This window comes from Amia ocellicauda, chromosome 11, assembly GCF_036373705.1.
Source record: "Amia ocellicauda isolate fAmiCal2 chromosome 11, fAmiCal2.hap1, whole genome shotgun sequence".
Classification (NCBI taxonomy): Eukaryota; Metazoa; Chordata; class Actinopteri; order Amiiformes; family Amiidae; genus Amia; species Amia ocellicauda.
Genome location: NC_089860.1, coordinates 14,106,674 through 14,128,140, shown reverse-complemented (window position 1 = coordinate 14,128,140; position 21,467 = coordinate 14,106,674). Strand labels below are relative to the sequence as shown.

General features: G+C 35.0%; 1 protein-coding gene across 1 annotated transcript in view; it reads left to right on the top strand.

Annotated features, from left to right (window-relative positions):
- Nucleotides 1-1,915: 1,915 nt before the first annotated feature.
- The window catches only part of glra1 (glycine receptor, alpha 1), a 51,085-nt gene continuing 31,533 nt past the window's right edge, over nucleotides 1,916-21,467 (top strand). Inside the window, exons 1-3 of the mRNA XM_066716628.1 lie at nucleotides 1,916-2,885; nucleotides 9,361-9,485; nucleotides 18,110-18,148. Coding sequence (XP_066572725.1) covers nucleotides 2,830-2,885; nucleotides 9,361-9,485; nucleotides 18,110-18,148 — 220 coding nt within the window. The 5' untranslated portion in view covers nucleotides 1,916-2,829. The remainder of the gene's footprint in view (nucleotides 2,886-9,360; nucleotides 9,486-18,109; nucleotides 18,149-21,467) is intronic.

Here is a 21,467-nt window from a genome sequence, read left to right as displayed (position 1 = left end):
TTGGAACTCTTGGCAAATAAATTAGCATGTGAATCTTATTAATGTAATTATTATTATTATTATTATTATTATTATTATTATTATTATTATTATTATTATTATTATTATTGTTGATGATGATGATGTTACATCATCCTCTTCTTCTCCTCTGATTGAACAATGTTAAACAATACTACAGATGAAGGAAACATTTACCCCCAATGATATTTCCTGTCACGTGTATTTTCAGTATGAAGGCAGGTTAATTGTATATAGAAATATTGTGATGCATTTAACACCACATTGAATATTCAGAAAGGTCCAAGTGACCCTCAGGTAAAAGTGCACATTCATTAGTGTGTGACCTTTTGTAAGACACACAGCTTCCTCTGTATGACATCTGCCATTTCAAATAAACAATATTAACCATTTAAAATGCAGTGCAATTGTTTTCAAAAATGCAATGTGCTGAGGCATTTTAATGAATGGTAGCACATGTATGCTCTCATCCAAGTGGTTAGTAGACTGTAAAGTCTAATGTGTCCTTTTTAATCTATATTCCAGTAAGTAAGCATTAATCACAATATGGACTTTTGACTATTGGATATGCAATATGTAAGGTGTTAAATGTCTTAAATAGTTAATGTGAGATATGTAGTAAAACTCCTGTACAGAGCACAATATTGATTCATTTTTTTGCAATCCTGTATCTAAAGTATTGCATAGAAATTGATCCCAGTACATTTTCTAAGGGGTGTGTTTTGGTGGTGGGAGCCTGGGGAATAATTGTGTATAGTGATTGTCTTCATACATATATACCTACCATCCAGATTACCTTTACATATCACTGTAATCAAACAGAATTATTGTTATAATAGTTGTATTTTCATCATATTTTTAAAGCATAACCATGATACTATATTTCAATCACTTTAGATTCCAGGTGCATAATATTTTATTGCAAATGCTTAACATGGAAAATAATACTAGGAATACATATAGGCCTATTATTTTGTAGGTTACTGTATCTGTAAATGCTGAACTGAAGTTAAGCATTTCTTAAATAAGATAATACTTCATTACTCGACAGTATGGTTCAATTATATAATTTATTTAATTATTTCCCAATTCCTTCATTAATATTAAAGCATATCTGCCGACCCACTACTAATAATATGTCCGGAAAACAACATATTATGAGGTATTGCTTGCCACTTAAGCACAAAGATCTTTTTTTAAAAAAAAGGATAATAAATAGATAGACACCGCACGTTCAAGTGGGCAATTTGGAAAGCAGCACTAATGAAACTGCAGTGCAGTGAGAGTTGCCTTACAAGATCACACCGCCTGTAAAGCAAATAAATAATTTATCTCAGAGTTAGCAATGAATCTCTGGTTGAAGTGAGACATATGCTCTCTAACCCTCTTGTTCATTGCGTTTGTCCAGTGTGCTAAGCTGAAGGAAATGACCATTGTGGGTCGTGCACAGGCGGACCCATCACACACAAAGGTGCAAACTTCTTTCAAAACGGAATGTTACAGTGATTTGAAAGATACTACTACTACTACTACTACTACTACTACTACTAATAATAATAATAATAATAATAATAATAGTAATAATGATTATAATAATAACAACAAAAACAACAACGTATTTACATATACATTGGATTCCTTAAGGACTGTCTATAACTGCGTAGTTAGGTTACACATTTTAACACCTGTTTAAATACTTCAAAAATCGATTAAAATACTGCATCTTCAACACCTTCATACACAGCAAAAAGGGGGGGGAAGGGATTCAGTGACTGACAAGAGCTTTCTCCAATGGAAATGCCTAAAAGCTGTCTGTGTGCCATGCAGGCCAATGGCAGCGGGACGGGGGCGTGTGTTGAGAGGAGAAGTGCTTTTTGAGTTTAGTAAATGACTGCAGTAGGAAATACAGGGGGACTGATTCCTTTACACCAGGGTTGTATTCGCTATGGAAGAAGCTCGCTGCAACGAGAGCCTGACGAAAAAAAGTGGCTTCATCATGAGGATCCGAAAGCCATGAAATCCGAGCCGAGCTGCGTCTCCCAAACTCTCCCAGACCATGGGACTCTCTCCTTGCAGCAATAACCATCCACTCTGGGGAAATAACAACCTAGACATCAAGCCTACCTGCAATACAACATCAGCCAACTACAGCTTGGTACCTATAACTATGTGTGGCTTGACGGCAATATCGCTCCTCTTTGGGATTTAAATGAATGCAAACATTTGACAAACATATGTGTATGTGTGTATGCATTTATACAAGCAAGTTATGACATCAAGGATTTGATTAATGTAGGCATAGCGTCCAGCGGGGAGACGTGTTTTAAAATTGACATTGCAACGCCGCGTAGTTGCGAGTAAGACAAAAATAATTAAAACAAAAAAAAAAAAATCAATGAAGCAGCATTTACAGCAACCCTTTGCAAGTAAGCCCGAAGATTCAGAACTGCGGATTGCACAGAAAAAAATCTGGAAAATAAGGGTTTTTAACGAGTGCTGTGCCGAAAGTCTTGAAGCCAATAGCCTAACAAGGGTGCATTAAAACCCAGTGCTGTGCCGCTGTCCACGGTCCTGAAACGATCCTTCTAAACAAGGTTTACAAATCCATGTCCAGTGTCCCGAGCAGAGCGTCCCCGGGACTGTGCAGCACTCGCCTTTGTGGTCCAGATAAGCTGGTGGTTTTAATACGGTATAACATTTGGGAATCTGAAAGGAGAAAAGGAAGATTTGCTCACCTTGGGAAGTGCGGAATCCACACAGGGATCCTTTAGTCACACAGTAACTCACTTGATTCCTCCAACACCGGCAACAATGTACCGACTAAACGCACTGGGGATCTATCTGTGGGAAACGATAGTATTTTTCAGGTAAGTGTTTATGTTGTGATAAAGTGCGAGAGATGCGGTGTGTAAAAAGAAATATAAATGCATTAAAGAATATATAGATATAGATATATACATACACAATAAATAACCTTTCACATGTTCTTTAAATCCTCGGATTATATATTATGTCTATATATATATATATATATATATATATATATATATATATATATATATATATATATATATATATATATATATATATATATATACACACACAAATCAGTTATATTTAATTTAGTTATATATAAAAATATATTTTTAAATCAGTTTAAAAAACAAAACACGTCAGTATGAACCAACAATTGCACAAATGGTTTATCTGAATCTGTGTTTTAACATTTCATAATTGTCATTACGATTTGCTGCACAAGGAATGCAATTAGTTGCATTAAATCACTGACTGCATTGCTGAAATCAGCAGCCTGCCTGAGATTGAGCAAACAGCGACAACTAGTGGTCACTGCAGGGCAAGATTGCTTTAGCACTTTAGGACTGCACTGGGATCAACAGGCCTGCTTTAAATAATAATAATAATAATAATAATAATAATAATAATAATTAGTATTATTAGTTTATTATTATTATTATTATTATTATTAGTAGTAGTAGTAGTAGTAGTAGTAGTAGTATTGTTATTCATGTTTTTATATTCTAAAATAAGTGATGTAATATACGTGTATAATTATTCAAAAGTTGAGTACATAGTTTCACATAGTACCAGTCATTCTGTGTAGTTTGAATAATAATAATAATAATAATAATAATAATAATAATAATAATAATAAATGAATCGTACAGTAGTTGGTAAATATATATTGCCACGTCCATTAAATGAAACATTTATGTGATATGTATACGTTTTCTGAAATCTAATCATCCTTAACATGTCATATTTATATATTACTTAATATTTTTTCCTGTGGTGATTCTTGGATGTTGTTTATTTTATATATATTTGTTGATGACAAATTAATCAAATACATGGTTCTACGTGAATTGCATACACGTGGAATTCTGGGAAATACAATTACGTTTTGTATTCTTTGGATAAGAAAAAACTTTAATTAGTTTCAGATTACAGGTAAGAGCTAATTAATCAAGGTTTATTTTTTGTTGTTTCGTGGTATCTTTGTTTTATAGACAAGATTTAATTTATTTGAATGGTTCCTCTACCTCTCTCTATAAAAAAAAAATGAAAAAGGTTTTAAAAGGTGGGATTCTACTTATTTATTTATTACTTTGTATACATTCAATTATATTTCTAATAAGCAGATATGTTTACTAGCAGATTACAGAAACCTGCGTCATGTTTTTAAGCAGTAGAAAATGTACTGAATAAAAAAGGAAAGGTACTGAGTCTTTTAATCAATGGTTGTTATTTTCTTTCAATTTGAGTTGGCGGTAATTATTTTGTATTCTGGGCACACCGTTCAGTTAATGAACTTGGATCAGGATATTGCACCGTGTTAGTTCTCGGTGCTGAACTCTGCACAATTCTCCTTAATTGATATCTCTTCTCCAATCTCATCCTAGACCCGGACCTCATTTTACATGCAAATGTATAACCAGACATTGATCACTTTGTCAATGTGAATGCAGCTGATGAATACAGATTGTATACAAACCTCCACTGTATCTGAAATATGCTATTTATTAATTATATACACACATATATACATATGTCATTGTATTAAGGAGGCACCACAGTGTGTCTGTGTATTGACCTGAGGGAGACAGACATTCCAGCACATAAATCGATGGCTGCTTAGATAGATATATAGATAGATAGATATCATACATACATACAGAGAGAGATAAATACTATATATATATATATATATCTGTCTGAGTGTATACTTTAAAAAAACGGGTATATTTAAGTATTGATAATTTGAATTTATGAGTACTTACAGTTCCATTTAAATTACAGTGGGATCTGCATGTTTGTATATATATGTTCTTATTTTATTTGACTTTGTTTAATTGTGTTTTATTGTTTTGTATCTTATATTAATTTGCTTGGTTCAGTTTTGACAGCCATGGGCAAATCAGCTTGGCACTCTTTTCAAAATGTTAAGACAAATTTAAAACATTCAGTGGTCTATTATGTTGTGCTGCATTATTCGTTATTTTGTGTGTGTTATATGCTGATAATCGTAATGTTTAAAGATTATAATCTGCAGTGCAAAGAAGGCTATACGAAGCCTATTTATATTCTTCTTCTTGCCCATTGCCTTCTTTGTCATAATCAATGTAAAACATGTTCATTTTCAGGACAGGAAATGTAGCTCAAGAAGGCCGTACATTTGTCAAGATGCTTCAGAGATTTGGTATTTCCCGGGTTGAATCACTGACCTTCTTATTTTTCATGAGAAAATTGGAGAAAGAGTATAGCAGCACTCCCTTTGCTTAGTCAATGTAGTTATCAAAACAAAAATAAAATGTTCACAATGTCAGAAGTATGTAAGTAAGTAAAGTATGCATTTTTATTTTTCCATTTAATTTATTAGTTAAACAAAAAAAACGCAATTTCTACATACTTTAAATTATTATTATTATTATTATTATTATTATTATTATTATTATATAAACCACACATATTAATTTCCGTTTTATTTCATCTGCCAGAGATTTACAGGCACTGCCAATACAATGCAATCATTCCCAGGACTCTTATGCTTTAGTATTGAAAGAGACTTTGTGGTGGATGTGCTATGCCAGTCAACGTGTATGAACAGGTTCTAAAGTTTGGCAACATAATGAGACAAATCCAAATATTTTGGCAAGCTGAAATCAGTCTATAGTTGTCGTCCTTGTTGACCATCAAGTTTTGACCACGCTGTGACTGTGACTGTGTCTTCAAACTCATACCTTGAGAATCTAGTGGCCTAGTGGTGACAGAGCTGATAAAGTTAGTTGGCCAATTGGAACGACAGTATTGTGAAAACTCTGTACCCTGCAGCAGTGCAATTTGGCACACATACAAACGTGGAACATATTCCCACAGACAACAGCAGAACACACCAGAGGGCGGCTAAATGTGACCACCATTTGTGTCCAGGAAGCCTTGCATGCATTGGGAGGACATGGTACACAGCTGCTTGAGAATATTCAGTGTTCAGGAGGTGAGGATAATCTCGGATGGCATGCTCCCAATGGTTCCCAATGGCACCATTTGTATGTATACCAAGTTTGAATGGGCCAATTAACCTTATAAGCTATAAGCGCCCTGTACAATGTAGCATTCTGTAGGTATATATATATATATATATATATATATATATATATATATATAAACAACTATTTGTCTCACCACTCTAAGTTTCATGACAAGCATAATACAAAACAATTTTAAATAATATTAAACCAAGGCTTTATACAAATTACAAAAAAAAGTTAAGCTGTTAAGCCAGTCCACAGACTCTCCTCAGTCTACCTTGATATGTTTAGATATTTAATCAAAGCAAAACATTATTAGAAGATTATTATTTTATTCCAGCTAAACATATGCAAGACAATCGGACAAGCAAAAAAACTGAAAAAGAGAAGAAAAAGATAAATGAACAAGGCACCAGTTATAGGAAAAGTATTTTATCTCTCCACTGCTGAAATCAGTTGTAGGCAGGTTCATTTACAGCAGCTGATGAATGATAATACATTATTGATCAGGGCAGTGCAAGATGGATTGCTGTACAAATAAATCAGGTTATTCCTAATGATCTTTTCTGATTCTCTGCAGTGTTGCGACGTGTGTGAATATGGTGGATTTTTTTATCTAGTTGAAGCTGCTAATTGTTTTTAGCCCGAATGTGGATGTTTTCAACAATTTGAGTGTTATGGCAAAACAGAACATCATGCAAGTTTGAAACAGCCTAATAGATTAAAGTACAACTAAAACAATGCTTATATATGTAATATGCCACATGTACTCAATGGTTTCATGTGTCATTAGCAGTGGTATTCATATCTGCAAGTCTTTTGGTTGTGGATTGACAATTATTTAATTATAAATGAATGCAACATTAATGCTAGAATAAATAGAGATAGATAGAAGCATATATAGTAAACATAGGACATATACTTGTATAACTAATTAATAAAACCAAGGAAAGAAATGCCCAGCCTTTGCAAGGATTACAGTTAATCAATTAAATTGTATTTGCTTATTTATTTGTTTGTTTATTTTATTCATTTTGTTTCTTAGTTTTCCCCCCCTTGTGTCTTAAAATACATTCTGAGTTTATCAGTGGTGTAAAAGCTAAAAGTTGTTAAATTGATCTAGAGTTACCAGCATAATCTACAAATTAGGTCTCAGGTTGCATCCTGAAATGTGTTTTAATGCTTTTGATCTATTTTGCTTGAAAGAGGTGCAGGACCACGGAAACATGCATCTTTTGGTTTGTAAAGGAAAAGTCTGAAGTAAATGTGTAAACTTGAAGATATCCTATTAAATTAAGAGATATTTTAAAAGGTCTTCTTGATGTCTTCATTAGTATTAATGGTAGTGATATTAATATATTACATCAATATATGAATACAATATTTAGCATGTTATTACCTAAGGAATACTGCATAGACTTGTTTCAGTTGAATGAAATTCCATCAAATCAATCAGACTTTATTTTTTTACAATGGCTTTCCCTGTAGGCACTACTAAGAACTTCACAAAGTCGGGTTACAAATGGGTAAAGTTAGTATGCTGTATGAGTCAATCCCTCCCGAAGTATAAATCTGACATTTTCTGAAGCTGTGACAAATATAAAAGAACAAAACATTAGTCATAGTCTTAGAAGGTGTTACAATATTTTGCGACATTTTGGCCTTTGCAGCATCCAGGAGGATTTAACTCATAGATTAAAAAAATCAACTGAATCACTCCTAAGTACAACCCTGTTTGCTCAAGGTATTGCATGGTTTAAGAGATGTATTTTCCTTGAGGAGCACTTGTGCATTTATTGGGTTACAAGTCAGGTAATTTAATTGAAAAATCAATTTCAGAGGCATTTTGACAGACCTTAAATGTATGTTATTATATAACCCTTACAAAACATACCAGTAAAGTATCAAATACATAATTTGTACTTAACCTTGTTATCATTTTCCTTTGATCTTTGCATTGCTAGCACTTGTATTATTTAAGGTGACCAAGAGAAATCACAATTAAAAAACAAATCAAACCACCCCCCCAGAAAATAAAATCTTCAACGCTCCTGAATGTTTTAATGCCCTGTGTGATGTCATAACGTACTGATAGTGATGTAGGATAATAATTTGGGTTTTGAGGGAACCCACCCAAAACCAGACACAAGCCTAGGGTGAATACACATCACTATTCATAAACAAAATAGCAAACACACATAGTGCATGCATAACAATAATGTGCAAATAACAACACTACCACTCCCACCCACCAGTTTGATCACTTTGCAGTAGAACATTTCCATTAGCCTTTGAGACCTCGTTTACATGTAAAATAAATTGGCAGTCCATATTAGTGTCTGTGAGACATTAGTATATGTAGGCAAGAAAAAAAATGGTGGAGGACCCACTTTAACATAAAGCAAGTTTTGTGTCAGAATGTCCATGATATTAAATGAGTTTAATACTTAAGTCATTATTTATGCCATGCATACATATATTTTCCTATTAAATTGGTTTGTCCTTCAATTATAGATGCACCGTATACCTTAATTGTACCACCTACTGTGACTTTGCAGGATGTTTTGTCTACATTTAAGGGATGCAGAATCATAGACCCTTGCCAACCTTCCCTGGTCCTATTTCCCAGACTGTTATTTTCAACATAATGAGGTGGTGAAACAGCATCACCAATAAATTGGCATCACCAGTCTTAGAGGTAACATTAGGCTCTACGAAAGCATATCATTATAAGACCCTCTTGCGGTAATACAAGTCTAGGTTTTCTGTTGACATTATTACATTTACTAGCTTGTGAACAGAAGGCTATCTGGAGCACACTGTAGTAAGAGGCACTTACTACAGATTTGTACAGTACAATGTAATGTTATGGCTCACAATCACGATTTCTGAGCCTCTTTACTGGAATAGACAGATAGACAATTGTTTCTGTATACTAATCAATAAAGAACATGTTCAATAACATGCATGAAATAACTCCTTCATGGCTTCAGAACTGCAAACCTGCCTGCGTATACATTACACTGGGTGAAGGCCAATACTTAATTTAAAGCTTTGTTAATGTTGTTGAAAGGGACTAAACTGTCACTCTTTGAACCCAAACAACAAAGTCTGCTTGACTTAAGCTGCTTAAACCCTTCATGCTAGGATCGCCACACACCACTGCACACTCAGAGGCCAGATGCTGTAATTAGAAGCACAACTAATCTGGCAATCATTTACTGCAAACAGATTCTGTTTGCTCTTAAAGTTTCGCATTTATGCTTATGTGTTTTTGTCTCCCTTTTCTCTCAAGTTTGGCAGCCTCAAAGGAAGCCGCAGCTCGAAAAGTTACCACCCCAATGCCCCCTTCGGAATTCTTGGATAAACTCATGGGCAAAGTGTCTGGGTATGATGCCAGAATCAGACCCAATTTTAAAGGTAAGACTAACCACAAAGACACCATTGGATACCAAAGCAGAAATGTAGCCAATCTTGCCCTGCAGTTCATTAGCCTATATGCATTCCTTGAGACTTGAATATGATTTAGGACAGTTAAGTCAAATTACTTTCTTTCATTCTATCTTTTAAGCGCAAAGCATGAAGTGGATCTATAATAAAATTCAAATTAAAAAAGTCACGGCCACGTGCCTGAAATGAGGAACAACATGAACAATATTCTGTAGAATGAGGTTTATATTAATAAAGGTTTCAGCATGGCAAGGGCATAGGTATAAACCTCAATGGATGATGATACTGAATACTGGGAATGACCACTGCTGTATTTCTGCAGCCCCTGGTAATCCTCCTGAATTGCATCGAAGATTTCCCTGTGGTTATTCTGGAATGATCATAACAAACAAGTCTTTTATGTAACCAACGAGATTCACCCTGGTTCAGTAAAACATTGCAATAAATTCCAGTTGACTTTTATGCAAAACTATACGCACATATATACAATTCATAAACATGTTTATTATACATGGACTTGTACCTTAAATTGTAGCTTCATCATACACGCATCCATGAATGCATTCATTATTTATTTTGAATTTTTTTATAGAGCATAAGTCTCATTCATAATGGTACAGATTGGCTACATTACTGTCAGAACCTTAACTCAATATCCAAAATGTTTGTCTTGTGGATAACAAGGTTTACATAAAAAAAAAAAAAAAAAAAACACTGTCAATCCAAACAACACAGTTTATCAGGAAAAAAAAATAATGTCAATTATTTTTTTCCTTTTGAAATGTGTCAGAGGTTTAAATGGGACTGAGTTTGATTTTTTTGTTCCGCTTGAAAAAAGTCAAAATGATTTTTTTTTTTTCTAGAGTGGCAACCCTCCAAGATAGATAGAGAATGTAATTCAAGTACAAATTCGATGGAAAGACTTGTTGAAGGAATGAACAAAATATAAGAATGCTGGTAAATTAGACAAAAAAGACAAATTGAAGGTTGTTGAGCAAACATCTTTTTGACTGATGGGTGAACCAGTGATTGAGCCTCACAAATCCAAACATGCAAAACCCAACTGAATTAAACTATGAGAGGTAGCTGCTGTTGCTTTTGAATTTAAAGTGGTTGTTTGTTTTCTGTTCAGGTTTTTTAATGGAAATTTAAAAGACATACACAAAACAACAAGCAAACAAACCAAAAATTGAATCAAATGATGTGAGATCCAAAGAAGTGGCATTTCACATTTTATTGTTCTCTTGCTTGAAGTTGTTAACAGCACCTAAAATTATAATTTCTGGTTTTGAATTTGATACATCTTATATTTTCTGTACAATGTCACAAAGCTGGTGGTTTATAACACCCAGACAGAAAAGTCTAAAATATGAAGGTTATTAATTCTTGTCAGGTCAGCCGTGGTGCCGCAGTTCGATACATAGATTCTTTCAGCCGTGATGCGCAGCAAAAGAAAACAAGCATCATATTAATACAATCTACATTCAGACAAGGTTTTTGCTACTTGTAGGAAGATGCAGGAAACTGAACCGTAGATGACTCCAGCAAGCTTGTAATGGCCTCAGTGTGATCTATGAAATAATGGAGGGTTGCTGATAATGAACACCATTTAAATTGACGTACGGTTTCTTACAGCTCCGACCGTGGCGGAGCACACCTCGTCAAATTAGCACCAGTGTTGCTAATTTGGTGATGCAGCAACAGGGAAAGAAAGAACGAAAGAAAATGCCTGAAGCTAAGAATGTGCCAGCATGGGAAGAAATTACACTGATCATCACTAAATGTGGGGACCCTTCATAACTCACTATGCAGTATTTCATTTACAATAAATAAACAGAGTGGCATTACGTGGACACCCCATGGAGTGATTAATTACTATAGAACTAATCCAGATTTCAAAATCTTTTCAGTAGTGTATATATGTATATTGATAGATAACTCAATAACTGTTTACAGAGTAAGATCACTTTTTTTTTTTTGGAAGGTTAAAATACAACCACCGTGTACATGTGTGTGCGATAGGAATAGCTTTAACAAAGCTCCTGGACACATTGTGCAATTAGTACAACTGATGTATTATTCTTGTTTTGACAGTCCATTTGAGGTAACAGAAAGGCATACAATTGTGTCTTCTGGGCTCACAATTTGAACAGAGGGTTGCTCTTCACAAGTTGGACAGCTAGGTACCGTTTAGATGGGGCCTGAAGTCATTCATGGTGTGGAGTGCAGCTGTGACTTCAGTCTCCCCTTCTTTAACCTTGTCAGGGAACATCAGTGTGACACTGAAAAGTACTAAAACTGACAGCCATGAGGTGTTGACAATTTCTTCATCTCGTGCTCAAAAATATTGCTAACATGGGTTGCTTCCTTTGATGCCTGTTTTCACAATTCAGTGCTGTTTTAAGGCTGCCACAGTGCATTACAGTGATGATCAGTGTAAAGCTTTAGACAAGAATGATTTTGTCACCTTGGCTATGAATGGTTTTAAGACAAGTTCATTTGTAAATATACAGTGTGCTGCAGTATATTTACCATTTGCTTTCTGGATGTTATGTATTTGTCTGTTTATTCCTTTGCTTTTCTTCTTCATTCATATGTTAACCTATATAAATGAAAAATGATACGCTGATGGGATTTGATGTTTATTTGCAGTTATCACCAAGTGATTAATGTGCAATGCACAGAATGCTGTGTTTATACAAATGACAATGGACAAACTCCACAGTAAGATGTCTGTAGTTTGCTTACCTTAAAACTTGGTGTTACATTAGAGACATTTGTTATTTTTTTACAGTTTTGTGAATGTAGGAATCCTAGCTGTAATAATCAGAACATCAAAGCTTCTTACTGGGAGAAAATGGGTATTGTAATAACACTTTGGAGATTCAAAAACACACTTCTCTCACAAAGATATAAGACATTGTCATTTACTGTATTTTAGCCCTTTTAGGCTGTTGCATCCAAAATATGGACATATTTTTCCTCATATTGTTTTTATCATTGGAAATATATAATCCCTAGAGTCTAGTCATGCAGTTCTTTTGAAAAGTGGAGCTGAAAATACTTTGGAAGGCCAATCGTGTTTCTCTGTTGTGAAAGTAAGTAAATAAATAAATCTGTGAAACAAGCTATAAGGAGAGAAAGACATTTGGTTTTATGAGCTGATAATAATATTTATTTGTAATTCATTATTAGAAAATCATAGTCAACTATGCATTTTTTCATATAAATAAGTATTCTACTCCAGTCTACTGAAAATCACTATCTTTTTTTTCTTCTTCTTTTTCAAAATACCCCAAAAAATACCTGTCCTGAAACAATAGAGCCACTGAACGTGGGAAGAGGCGCATTAGTATATTGTTTTTGACATGTTTATGGTCAGGAGTCATGGTAAGGAGAATAAGCTTCAATATGGAAATTTGGGATCCACCTAGGACCCATACAACCACCGCTACTGTTTGCTGGAAGAGGGCTGAGCTGTAGAGTGATGTGGCTGTAGAAGGACTCGGTTTGACATTCTTCTAACGTGTACACTTGTGACGGCCTTCCCGTAATCCAGTTAGTGCTGTGTGTTAGAGCGAGTGTTTAAAAATGACTCCTCCCAGGAAGCTTGTCAAAAAAAGACCTTCATAATATGAGAATAAAGCAACAAGTTGTCACATGACCAGAAGTAATCCTTTAAGACAATGTCAGAAATGTTTAGCTTTATGTGGTCCTTTCACTCTTCTAATACTGATACCTTGAGGTTTACAATGGCTCTGAAGGCAGGACTGATTGGAGAACAGAAACACTGTTCTCATTCCACTCTTATTGAAAGAAAGATAACATCATTAGACATGAGAAAGCTGAGGACTTATTGATTAGTGTCACACTAGATGGCTTTCCACTGGGAGCACTGGCTGTTTCTTCCTTTAGCGCAATGGAAAATGGCATTTCACCATATACAGGGTTTGCTTTTTCTCCTGTTATTATATATTATCATCAGTGCTTTTGGGTACACAAACCTGCAATCATACACCTATGAACCAAAACACAGTTGTTTAAATGGGGGGCCACACTAGCACAGAAGTTTGTGCAGTAAATCGCTCCACAGATGACTTCAGCTTTAACTCGAATTAAAACAATGCCGTAAAAGAAAGCTGATCATCTTTAATGCTCAAAATATTGTGCTAGTTGTAATTTGGAGCTCAATAAGGAAAGCTCAGGGTGTCCACTGTACCAGCTGACATTGACACAAGCCGACATCTCCCCATCATGCGCTGTTGTCAGTGTTTGGACACATGTCTGCACTTGTCATCCCGTATGCTTTGACTATAGAAGTGAATAAATTAAGCACAAGCAGTTTTGTCATTTAAGCTGCCTGGTCCAGAACCTTACTTGGAATGAAAGAAGTAAGTCAGCATATTAACTGAAGCTGTGTGCTCAATAACAGATTTGTATCCATTTTGGAGTTTTGCATATGTATTCATTAAACATTATTGACATTAAGTTTGTATCCTGAAGTACTGATGCATTTTTCGATCTTTAGCTTAATCAAGTTTGGTTTACAATGCATCTTTATGCCAATTTTTTAAAATGTTTTAATTTCCTTTAACCATCCATCTCCTCTGTGCTTTTAATTCGGTGTGGAGGTCTTTGGAGAGTCTAAATCCTATACAGTCACATTCCTGCAACCCAATGTTCTCGATTACCGGAAGCCAAGACCAAGCCACCCTGCGTAAAAATGCATTTATTGGTTGGTTTTAGATTGATTTCCTTGGATAATGTTTGATACATTGCCTTAACTTGTAAAGAAAGCTCAGATGTGTGCTTTAGCTCACTTTATTATCTGCATGATTCGGCACTAATAAAATAGTATTTCGTTTTATAAATGTAGACTATATGTATAGTGAACTGCTGAAAGTGAAGCACAGGAAGATTTTAAGGCAAAGGAATGCTGGTGCTATGATTTGTCCTTTTACATTATAGAGTCTGTAAACTTTGTTCCCTGGAGTGCAGGATGAGTCTAATAGTCCTAGAGATTGCAGGTTCTATCTTGGGCTGTTTTATTCCCCTAGCCGTAGCTGGGAATTCCCAATGGCAGTGCAAATTTGTCCAAGCACTGCCAGGATTAAGTAGGAATTTGTCAGAAAGATGCACCTAGCCTCTACAGGATAGTGTCCTAGCATGTGCAGGGGCCTCTGGGAGAGGACAGTATGACACTGTAAGCTATATCTACTTCCCACTTGACATGTAAGCTCTGCTGTGTCAATTTGGGAAGTGAAGTGCGAAAAGCAGAGCAGTTTGCTTGACAACACATCTTAGGTGATGCACACATGTGATATGAGTTCTCTGAGGGCTGTGCTGGGAGGCAACTGGCCAGTTTAATGGAATAATAATTGGCAATTCCATAACTAAAGGAGGGGAAGATAAGTGAGTGAGTCGGCCATATGCCCTTCACCTCGTGACGGCAACAGCTTCCCATACGCAGAAGACAGAGGAGATTGCCTCAAATGCTTTTGTAAATATTCAGTTTCAGAGAATGTAATTCTTCATAGGTAGTGGTGTTTATGGATCACATTCTAGGTTGTTCAGCACCTAGAAATTGTTCCATGTGTAACATTGTTGGAAGTGTTGCGGTAGACTGCATAGCTTTCCTTGATATATAAAATCAGCTGACTAAGGCTTGAATTGTATTGCACTTTGTATTTCACTGTTTGGAAGCCGGGCAGGGTATGCTGTGAATAAAACTTTAATTTACCTATCGTGGATGTAAAGTGGATTGATTTTAAGGATTTGTCCTAATTGGCTATCAATAAGATAATGGCCGAGGAAGAACAGAGCTTAAATTGTGAGATAAAATCTAGTGTCAATTGAAATCATATCTGTCGATTCATTTCACAAAGAATGAGATGTGTTGTAAAGTTTCTAGCTCATGTCACAAAATCCCAGAAAATAAGAATGGAGGATAATTTCTTGTAGATCTGACTGATTGATTGACATATTTCAGACTTGATCAGTTTAGCCAAAGAAGTGTTGAACTCTTGAGTATTTGTTGTGCAAGCTTATGCATATTATGATCATAAGTAAATACCAAAGTGTAAAATATTGTAATGGATCTTGCTCAGTATACAGTTTACTACAGTTTATGTGTTGATATACAATACATGTGTTTCAAACCAGAACCAAAACATGTTTATGTGATATATCATGCATTTTGGATGTTGATGTTGCATTGAATGTGTAAGCGTTTCTGATGCTCAATAGATTTGATTCTATCAGGAGAAAAAAGTGCATAAGCAATCAAATGTATCCTTTTTATTTGTAGCATCCTTTCTTGTTTGTTATTTTTTGAACTTTTAATTAAGATAGATACGAGTTTCTCCACAGTTCCTCACAGGAGACCATTTAAGAAATGTTCTGTAGCTGACCAGAACCCTAAATCAAATTAGGTTCACCCTAATATAATTATTCTTAACTACCCTACTCATCCTTGTATCTAATCTGTTTTGTGTCAAATACATTATTAACACTCTTTCTTTTGTATTTGATTATAAAAGCACAGGTATTTATACAACATTAATAGGAAAGTCTATGAAATATCTGAATTGAAATATGGTCCATAAAAAACATTACTGAAGACCATTAAAGGATAGAAGACACAAATTGAAAAACCCAATATAAGAGTTTCTGCCATTTTACCATGCAGTCACTCAAAATAAGATATGGCTTTGTATATAATTCTCTGAATGTAACCTCTGACAACCTCCAAGAATACTATTGCACATCCCTAATCAGAACCATGGTATTTACAAAGTCAGGCCATTTGTCAAAACTGACAGTGTGTTACTATGATCTTCTGTGGATTTATCAATTTGCTTATTTGAATTAAAGGTTAAAAATCATCAAACAAATACTTTAACTCCAAAAGCTTGTTTCACTTTACATACCGTTTTAGTCATGATAAAAACATTTCCGAAATATGAGGACAAAAATAATTTAGGTATTTTCTGTTTAGAATTGTGAAATCCATTGCAGCTGTTGTCAATTTAATGCAATTTAAGTCAATTTAACAGAATCGTATGTTGCTATACAGAATTAAGTATAAACCATTTATATTACTTACACTTAATATTTGCTTTTGCTTTTTGTGCTAACATGATACTCACTTTGTTGCTAAAGTAATGATTTTAGAAATAGTGTAATTAATGATTCCTACAAAAAATAAAAATAAGATGCAATATATTAAGCCTTAAATGTAAACTATGAAATTGTTACATAAGAATACATAGCACACCTAAATAAAATGTACACTTTGTAAATGTGACCTGCTTTTAGTATTTTAGTCTCATAGATCTTTGATGCTTTATATATTTAACCCATATTAGAGTTTTTAAAGCAAGAATTCATGAATGTTATGTACTGTACTACCTGACAAAAAACAAACAAAACCTTTTCCTTAAAAACAAATCAGAAACTACAATAAAACTACAACCGATTTAAATGTAATTACTGTCTTTGTATGTAAATAGAGAATATGTATTTTAAATTGAAAAAGGTAAAAAAAAGTAAGATGTTTCATATTATTTTGTCAGCATATTTGTAAAATAGACATCAAGTGGTTAGATCATCATAGTGTTCACAGAATTTTGTTTCAAATTATAGGAAGACAACATTCCCCTCTCATGATCTAGTAATAAGTAATTGGATTTTACATTTACACTAACTTGTTAAACAATCAGATGCTTATTAGTTTAGAGTCATATATAGATGAAGAAAAAAAGTCAATTTCAGCAATTCAATTCTGCATCATTCTCCAAGCAATTTCCTTTTATCATATTTGTAGTCACCAAGTTTTATCTTTTCAATTATATCACTTCATGCTCTGCGATTTTGGGAGCTCACCGTTCCCATGTCCTTTGTATGCACAGTGACCAAAACAGTTTCTCTATCTCTGCAACCCAATTGGCAAACATTTAACTTGAATTTATTGAAGAAAAGAAGTGTATCATTTTCTGGGATTTCTTTTGAATATTTAATACATTTGTTGTTTTTTCCTGAGCAATTGAAAATTTGAGGGGCATGTCACACACCTGCCAGTTGTCAAAACTTGAGAGAAAAAGTCACGCTTCCGGGCTCTTTCCACGCATCTTGCATTTTTGAAATGATGTCACGCATATTTAAGTGCAGCCAGATTGATATGTAGTCTTTGCATATATGATGTATTGCATTATGCTCACCTACCTTCTGCCCATTTTCTGCAACCCCATGAACAAATCTGCATCGCAATGCCTCCCCCACCCCCCTCTTAAACTTTCATTTACCAGTGTGCATTGCCTCCCTTTCCTGCCCGCTGTAGCATTTCTGAAAAGAATAACAACGTGCATCCTTCCCTTGACCCCCCGCCCGCTATTGCCTACCGTATGTTATAGCCCTTGATCCGCCCTGCCACACAGTTTTGCCAGGTATAATGTTAAAGAATTTAGCCATGCTTTAAAATACAAAAAAACAAAAACAAAAACAAGATGATGTGTTTCCGCTTCAAGAATGTATTCACCAGATAAATACTTGCTATTAGAATATGATGTGTTTAATCCTAATCTTTTCTTTATTAGACCCACAGAGCTCCAAATCAGAAGCTTCTCACAAGAAAGGTACTTTCTTTTTCATTTATAATGGAATGTGCTAGTAAATTGGTGCAGCGGGGAGCCCAGTCTGATTAAGGGAAAAAAGAAAAAGGCTGGAAGAAATTAACACTTTGGCTGATAGCCTTAGAGTTTATTAGCTCATAGGAGGGATTCAATTATACCTTTCTCACTCAAGGAATAAGCAGGGAATGGTGCAGGTTACTATGTGTCTGTGTGTTTAGCATTTAATTTAATCTACAGCATTAATGTCTACAGAAATATGAATGGTTTTCAGGCCTAAGTGTATGCATTAAATCCAATGTACCAGGTGTTTGCTTTAAGCAGGAAAGATTAATTAAGGTAGAAGAAAGGAAAGAAGAATGCATTCTGGCTTGGTGAAGATATGCGTCTTTACACTGTCAGCATTTTTGTTCGCCTGAGACTTACACACACACACACACACGCACACACGCACACACATTTATTTATAAGCCACTGGATACATTTTTATATTTATTCATTTCAAAGCATTATTTGCATTTTAGTCACTAATACTTCTCACTTGAGTCTGCTGAATGAGATTTTAAATGTATTTGCCAAGAAAAGGAAAGTTCCAACGGAACAAACTGTACCTTCAAAACTCAGTCATAAAGCCTGTCAAAAATTAAAACCAATTCAGTAGTGAATGTCTCAACACCTGCTAGCAGAGTTTCTTTTGATGGCTGAGAGCTCTCAGTGTTGCCTGAGCTAATAGCCACATTGCAGATCCACTCAAGTGAGGAATTATAATAAGAAAAGTGAATTTAATTGTTTTTTATCTGCAAATGTGTTACTTGACAAATATTAACAAAACAAATAAACAAACCAAAAAAAAAGAGTTCCTACCATTATACAAAAACACAAATAATATAAATATTATTACTATTATTATTATTAATAATAATAGTAATAATAATAATAATGATGATAGGATTATGATTTTAACATTTCTGTTTGTAACCAGACACTTTATTAGGTACATCTTTCCTTTCAATGACATCACATGTTCAGACTATGCTATTTAAAGCAGGTAGGCAGGTAGCTAGGGATTCTGTGTGTGTGCAATTCAGAGGGAAAATCTGCAAGACAAAAGATTTAAGTGACTTTGAATTGGGCATGGTAGTTAGCACCAACACACCGCTATGAGTATGTCAGCAACCACAACCCAGTTGGGGTTTTCACGAACAACAGTGTCAAGGGTGTATCGAGAATGATCCACCACCCAAAAAACATCCAGCCCACAGCGGTCCTGTGGTTGGAAACAGCTTGTTGATGAAAGAGGCCGACAGAGGCTGACACGCCTTGTACAGAGTAACGGACGGGCTCCAGTCAGTCAAAAAAACAGCTGAGCACAACAGGGGTGCCGAAAGAGGCGTATCAGAGCGCACAACTTGTCGTACCTTGTCACGGATGGGGTATGACAGATGATAACCTAACCAAGTCCTACCCGTTGTGGCACCCATTGGGTCCCTTGATAAGACTGGAGCAACATTAGCATGCCACAGGATATCTGAACATCATTGCCGATCAGGTGCATTCTTCCATGGTAGCAGTGTATCCTTCTTTGAATGGGTTCTTTAAGCAGGATAATGTTCCAGGAATTGTCCAGGAATGGTTCATGATTGTGACAGTGAATTCCGCTCACTACAGTGGCCTGCCCTGTCACCAGATTAAACAAGCTATTTGGAGTAGAGATCCACCAGAAAACAACTTGAAACAGCTGTGGGAAACAATGAAGTTGACATGGGCCAGCATTCCTGCGGAGTGCTTTCGACACCGACACGTTCATACCGCAAATAATTCAGGCTGTTCTGAGGGTAAAACTGGGAAAAACTCACTACTAGGTTTGTGTACCTAATAGAGTGGCTACTCTTGTCTTGGACAATAATGGGTTTCATTCTATTAAAATGTCGACCAAGGATGTTGATGATTAATACCATCTTGAGTGTCTTTCAAGTAGTATGATCTTAAACCCGTGAGTGATAAGGACTCAAAGCAATAACCCCCAACAGCAGCGTATAATATATATAAGTGCACGGTTTCTTGTCAATAGAATGTGTTTTCCAGTAAGTTTTATTACATTGAATATCTGTGTTTATACTGTATACATCCCTTGCTACTAAAAAGAGCTGCCCTCTATTAAAACAATTGTATCTGCTGGTCAGAATACGTAATAAAAGACGTAAATCAAAAGATAGATAAATCAAACATATTTTTCCATTAACAAGCATCCCTGTTTAATGTTCAGAATGACATAGCAAATAAAAATGAAATCAGTTTAACAAAGCATAGGATCAATACATATATTTTAATAATAATGAACTGTAAGTAAAAAAAATTAAAGACGTTGCAGATATCCGTTAATGTATTATCTTTCTGTTATGCTTCCTTATACATGGTTTTCAGAGGGACATCTTATATGGCAAAAGTCTAAATTAATTTTCAGATCTTCACATTTAATATAAATTGTATATAAATTCCATGCAATTTTCGACTGATTTTACTGATTTCTTTACAACTGTTGTATTAACTATAGAAATGTTAGCGTACTGTCCGGTTAATATGGCAGCTGTTATGTATTCATAGATTCCACAGACAGATTAGCTAGTTGCCAAGCAGTTGTTTCTAAAGTTTGACAAAGTTCTCTTTGTCCAATCACAGAAATCATACCATGGATGGAAAGCCTCATTCTCATTGTGTCTCTCACCTGAGAGGGACTTTGAGCCACTGAGTGGAACAGATGATTCATGCTTTACCTTCAAGGCATTTCTTTCCCTTGAACTCTTGCAATACCGGCAGATGGCAAGAGATGATTTTTGTCTTTTTGTAGCTCTTGGTAAAATACATTTTTCCTTTTGATTTTGTTTGGCTAACCACAACCTATAGCCCAGAGTAATACAGAAATTGTAAAATCTTTCAGAAAAAGTGTCCTTCAGAATATTTTGCAGGAGGTGCTTTAATATCACACCATTTTTTCGATCTTCCAAAAACAAAGTATGCAAGTGTCGGTTCAGTAGTGGGATGGCGAACCTCTAAGTAAAATTAGGTTGCTACTGAAAGTGCTGTGGTGGACAAGTAAGTAACACCCTTATCTCTGGATAAGACATAAATAAATCAGTGACCCAGTATTGTGACAAGGGACTCTGTGTTGTAGGAGTTCCTAGTATATAGTAAAAGGTCCTGACTATTTTTGATCATTTAAGTCCCCAAAGCACTATTTACAAGAGTAGACTCTTGCAAGAGAAAACCTAAAATCCCAGTCTGATTTACTTAAATCATTTTCTGATTGCCTTATTGGTTATATAGT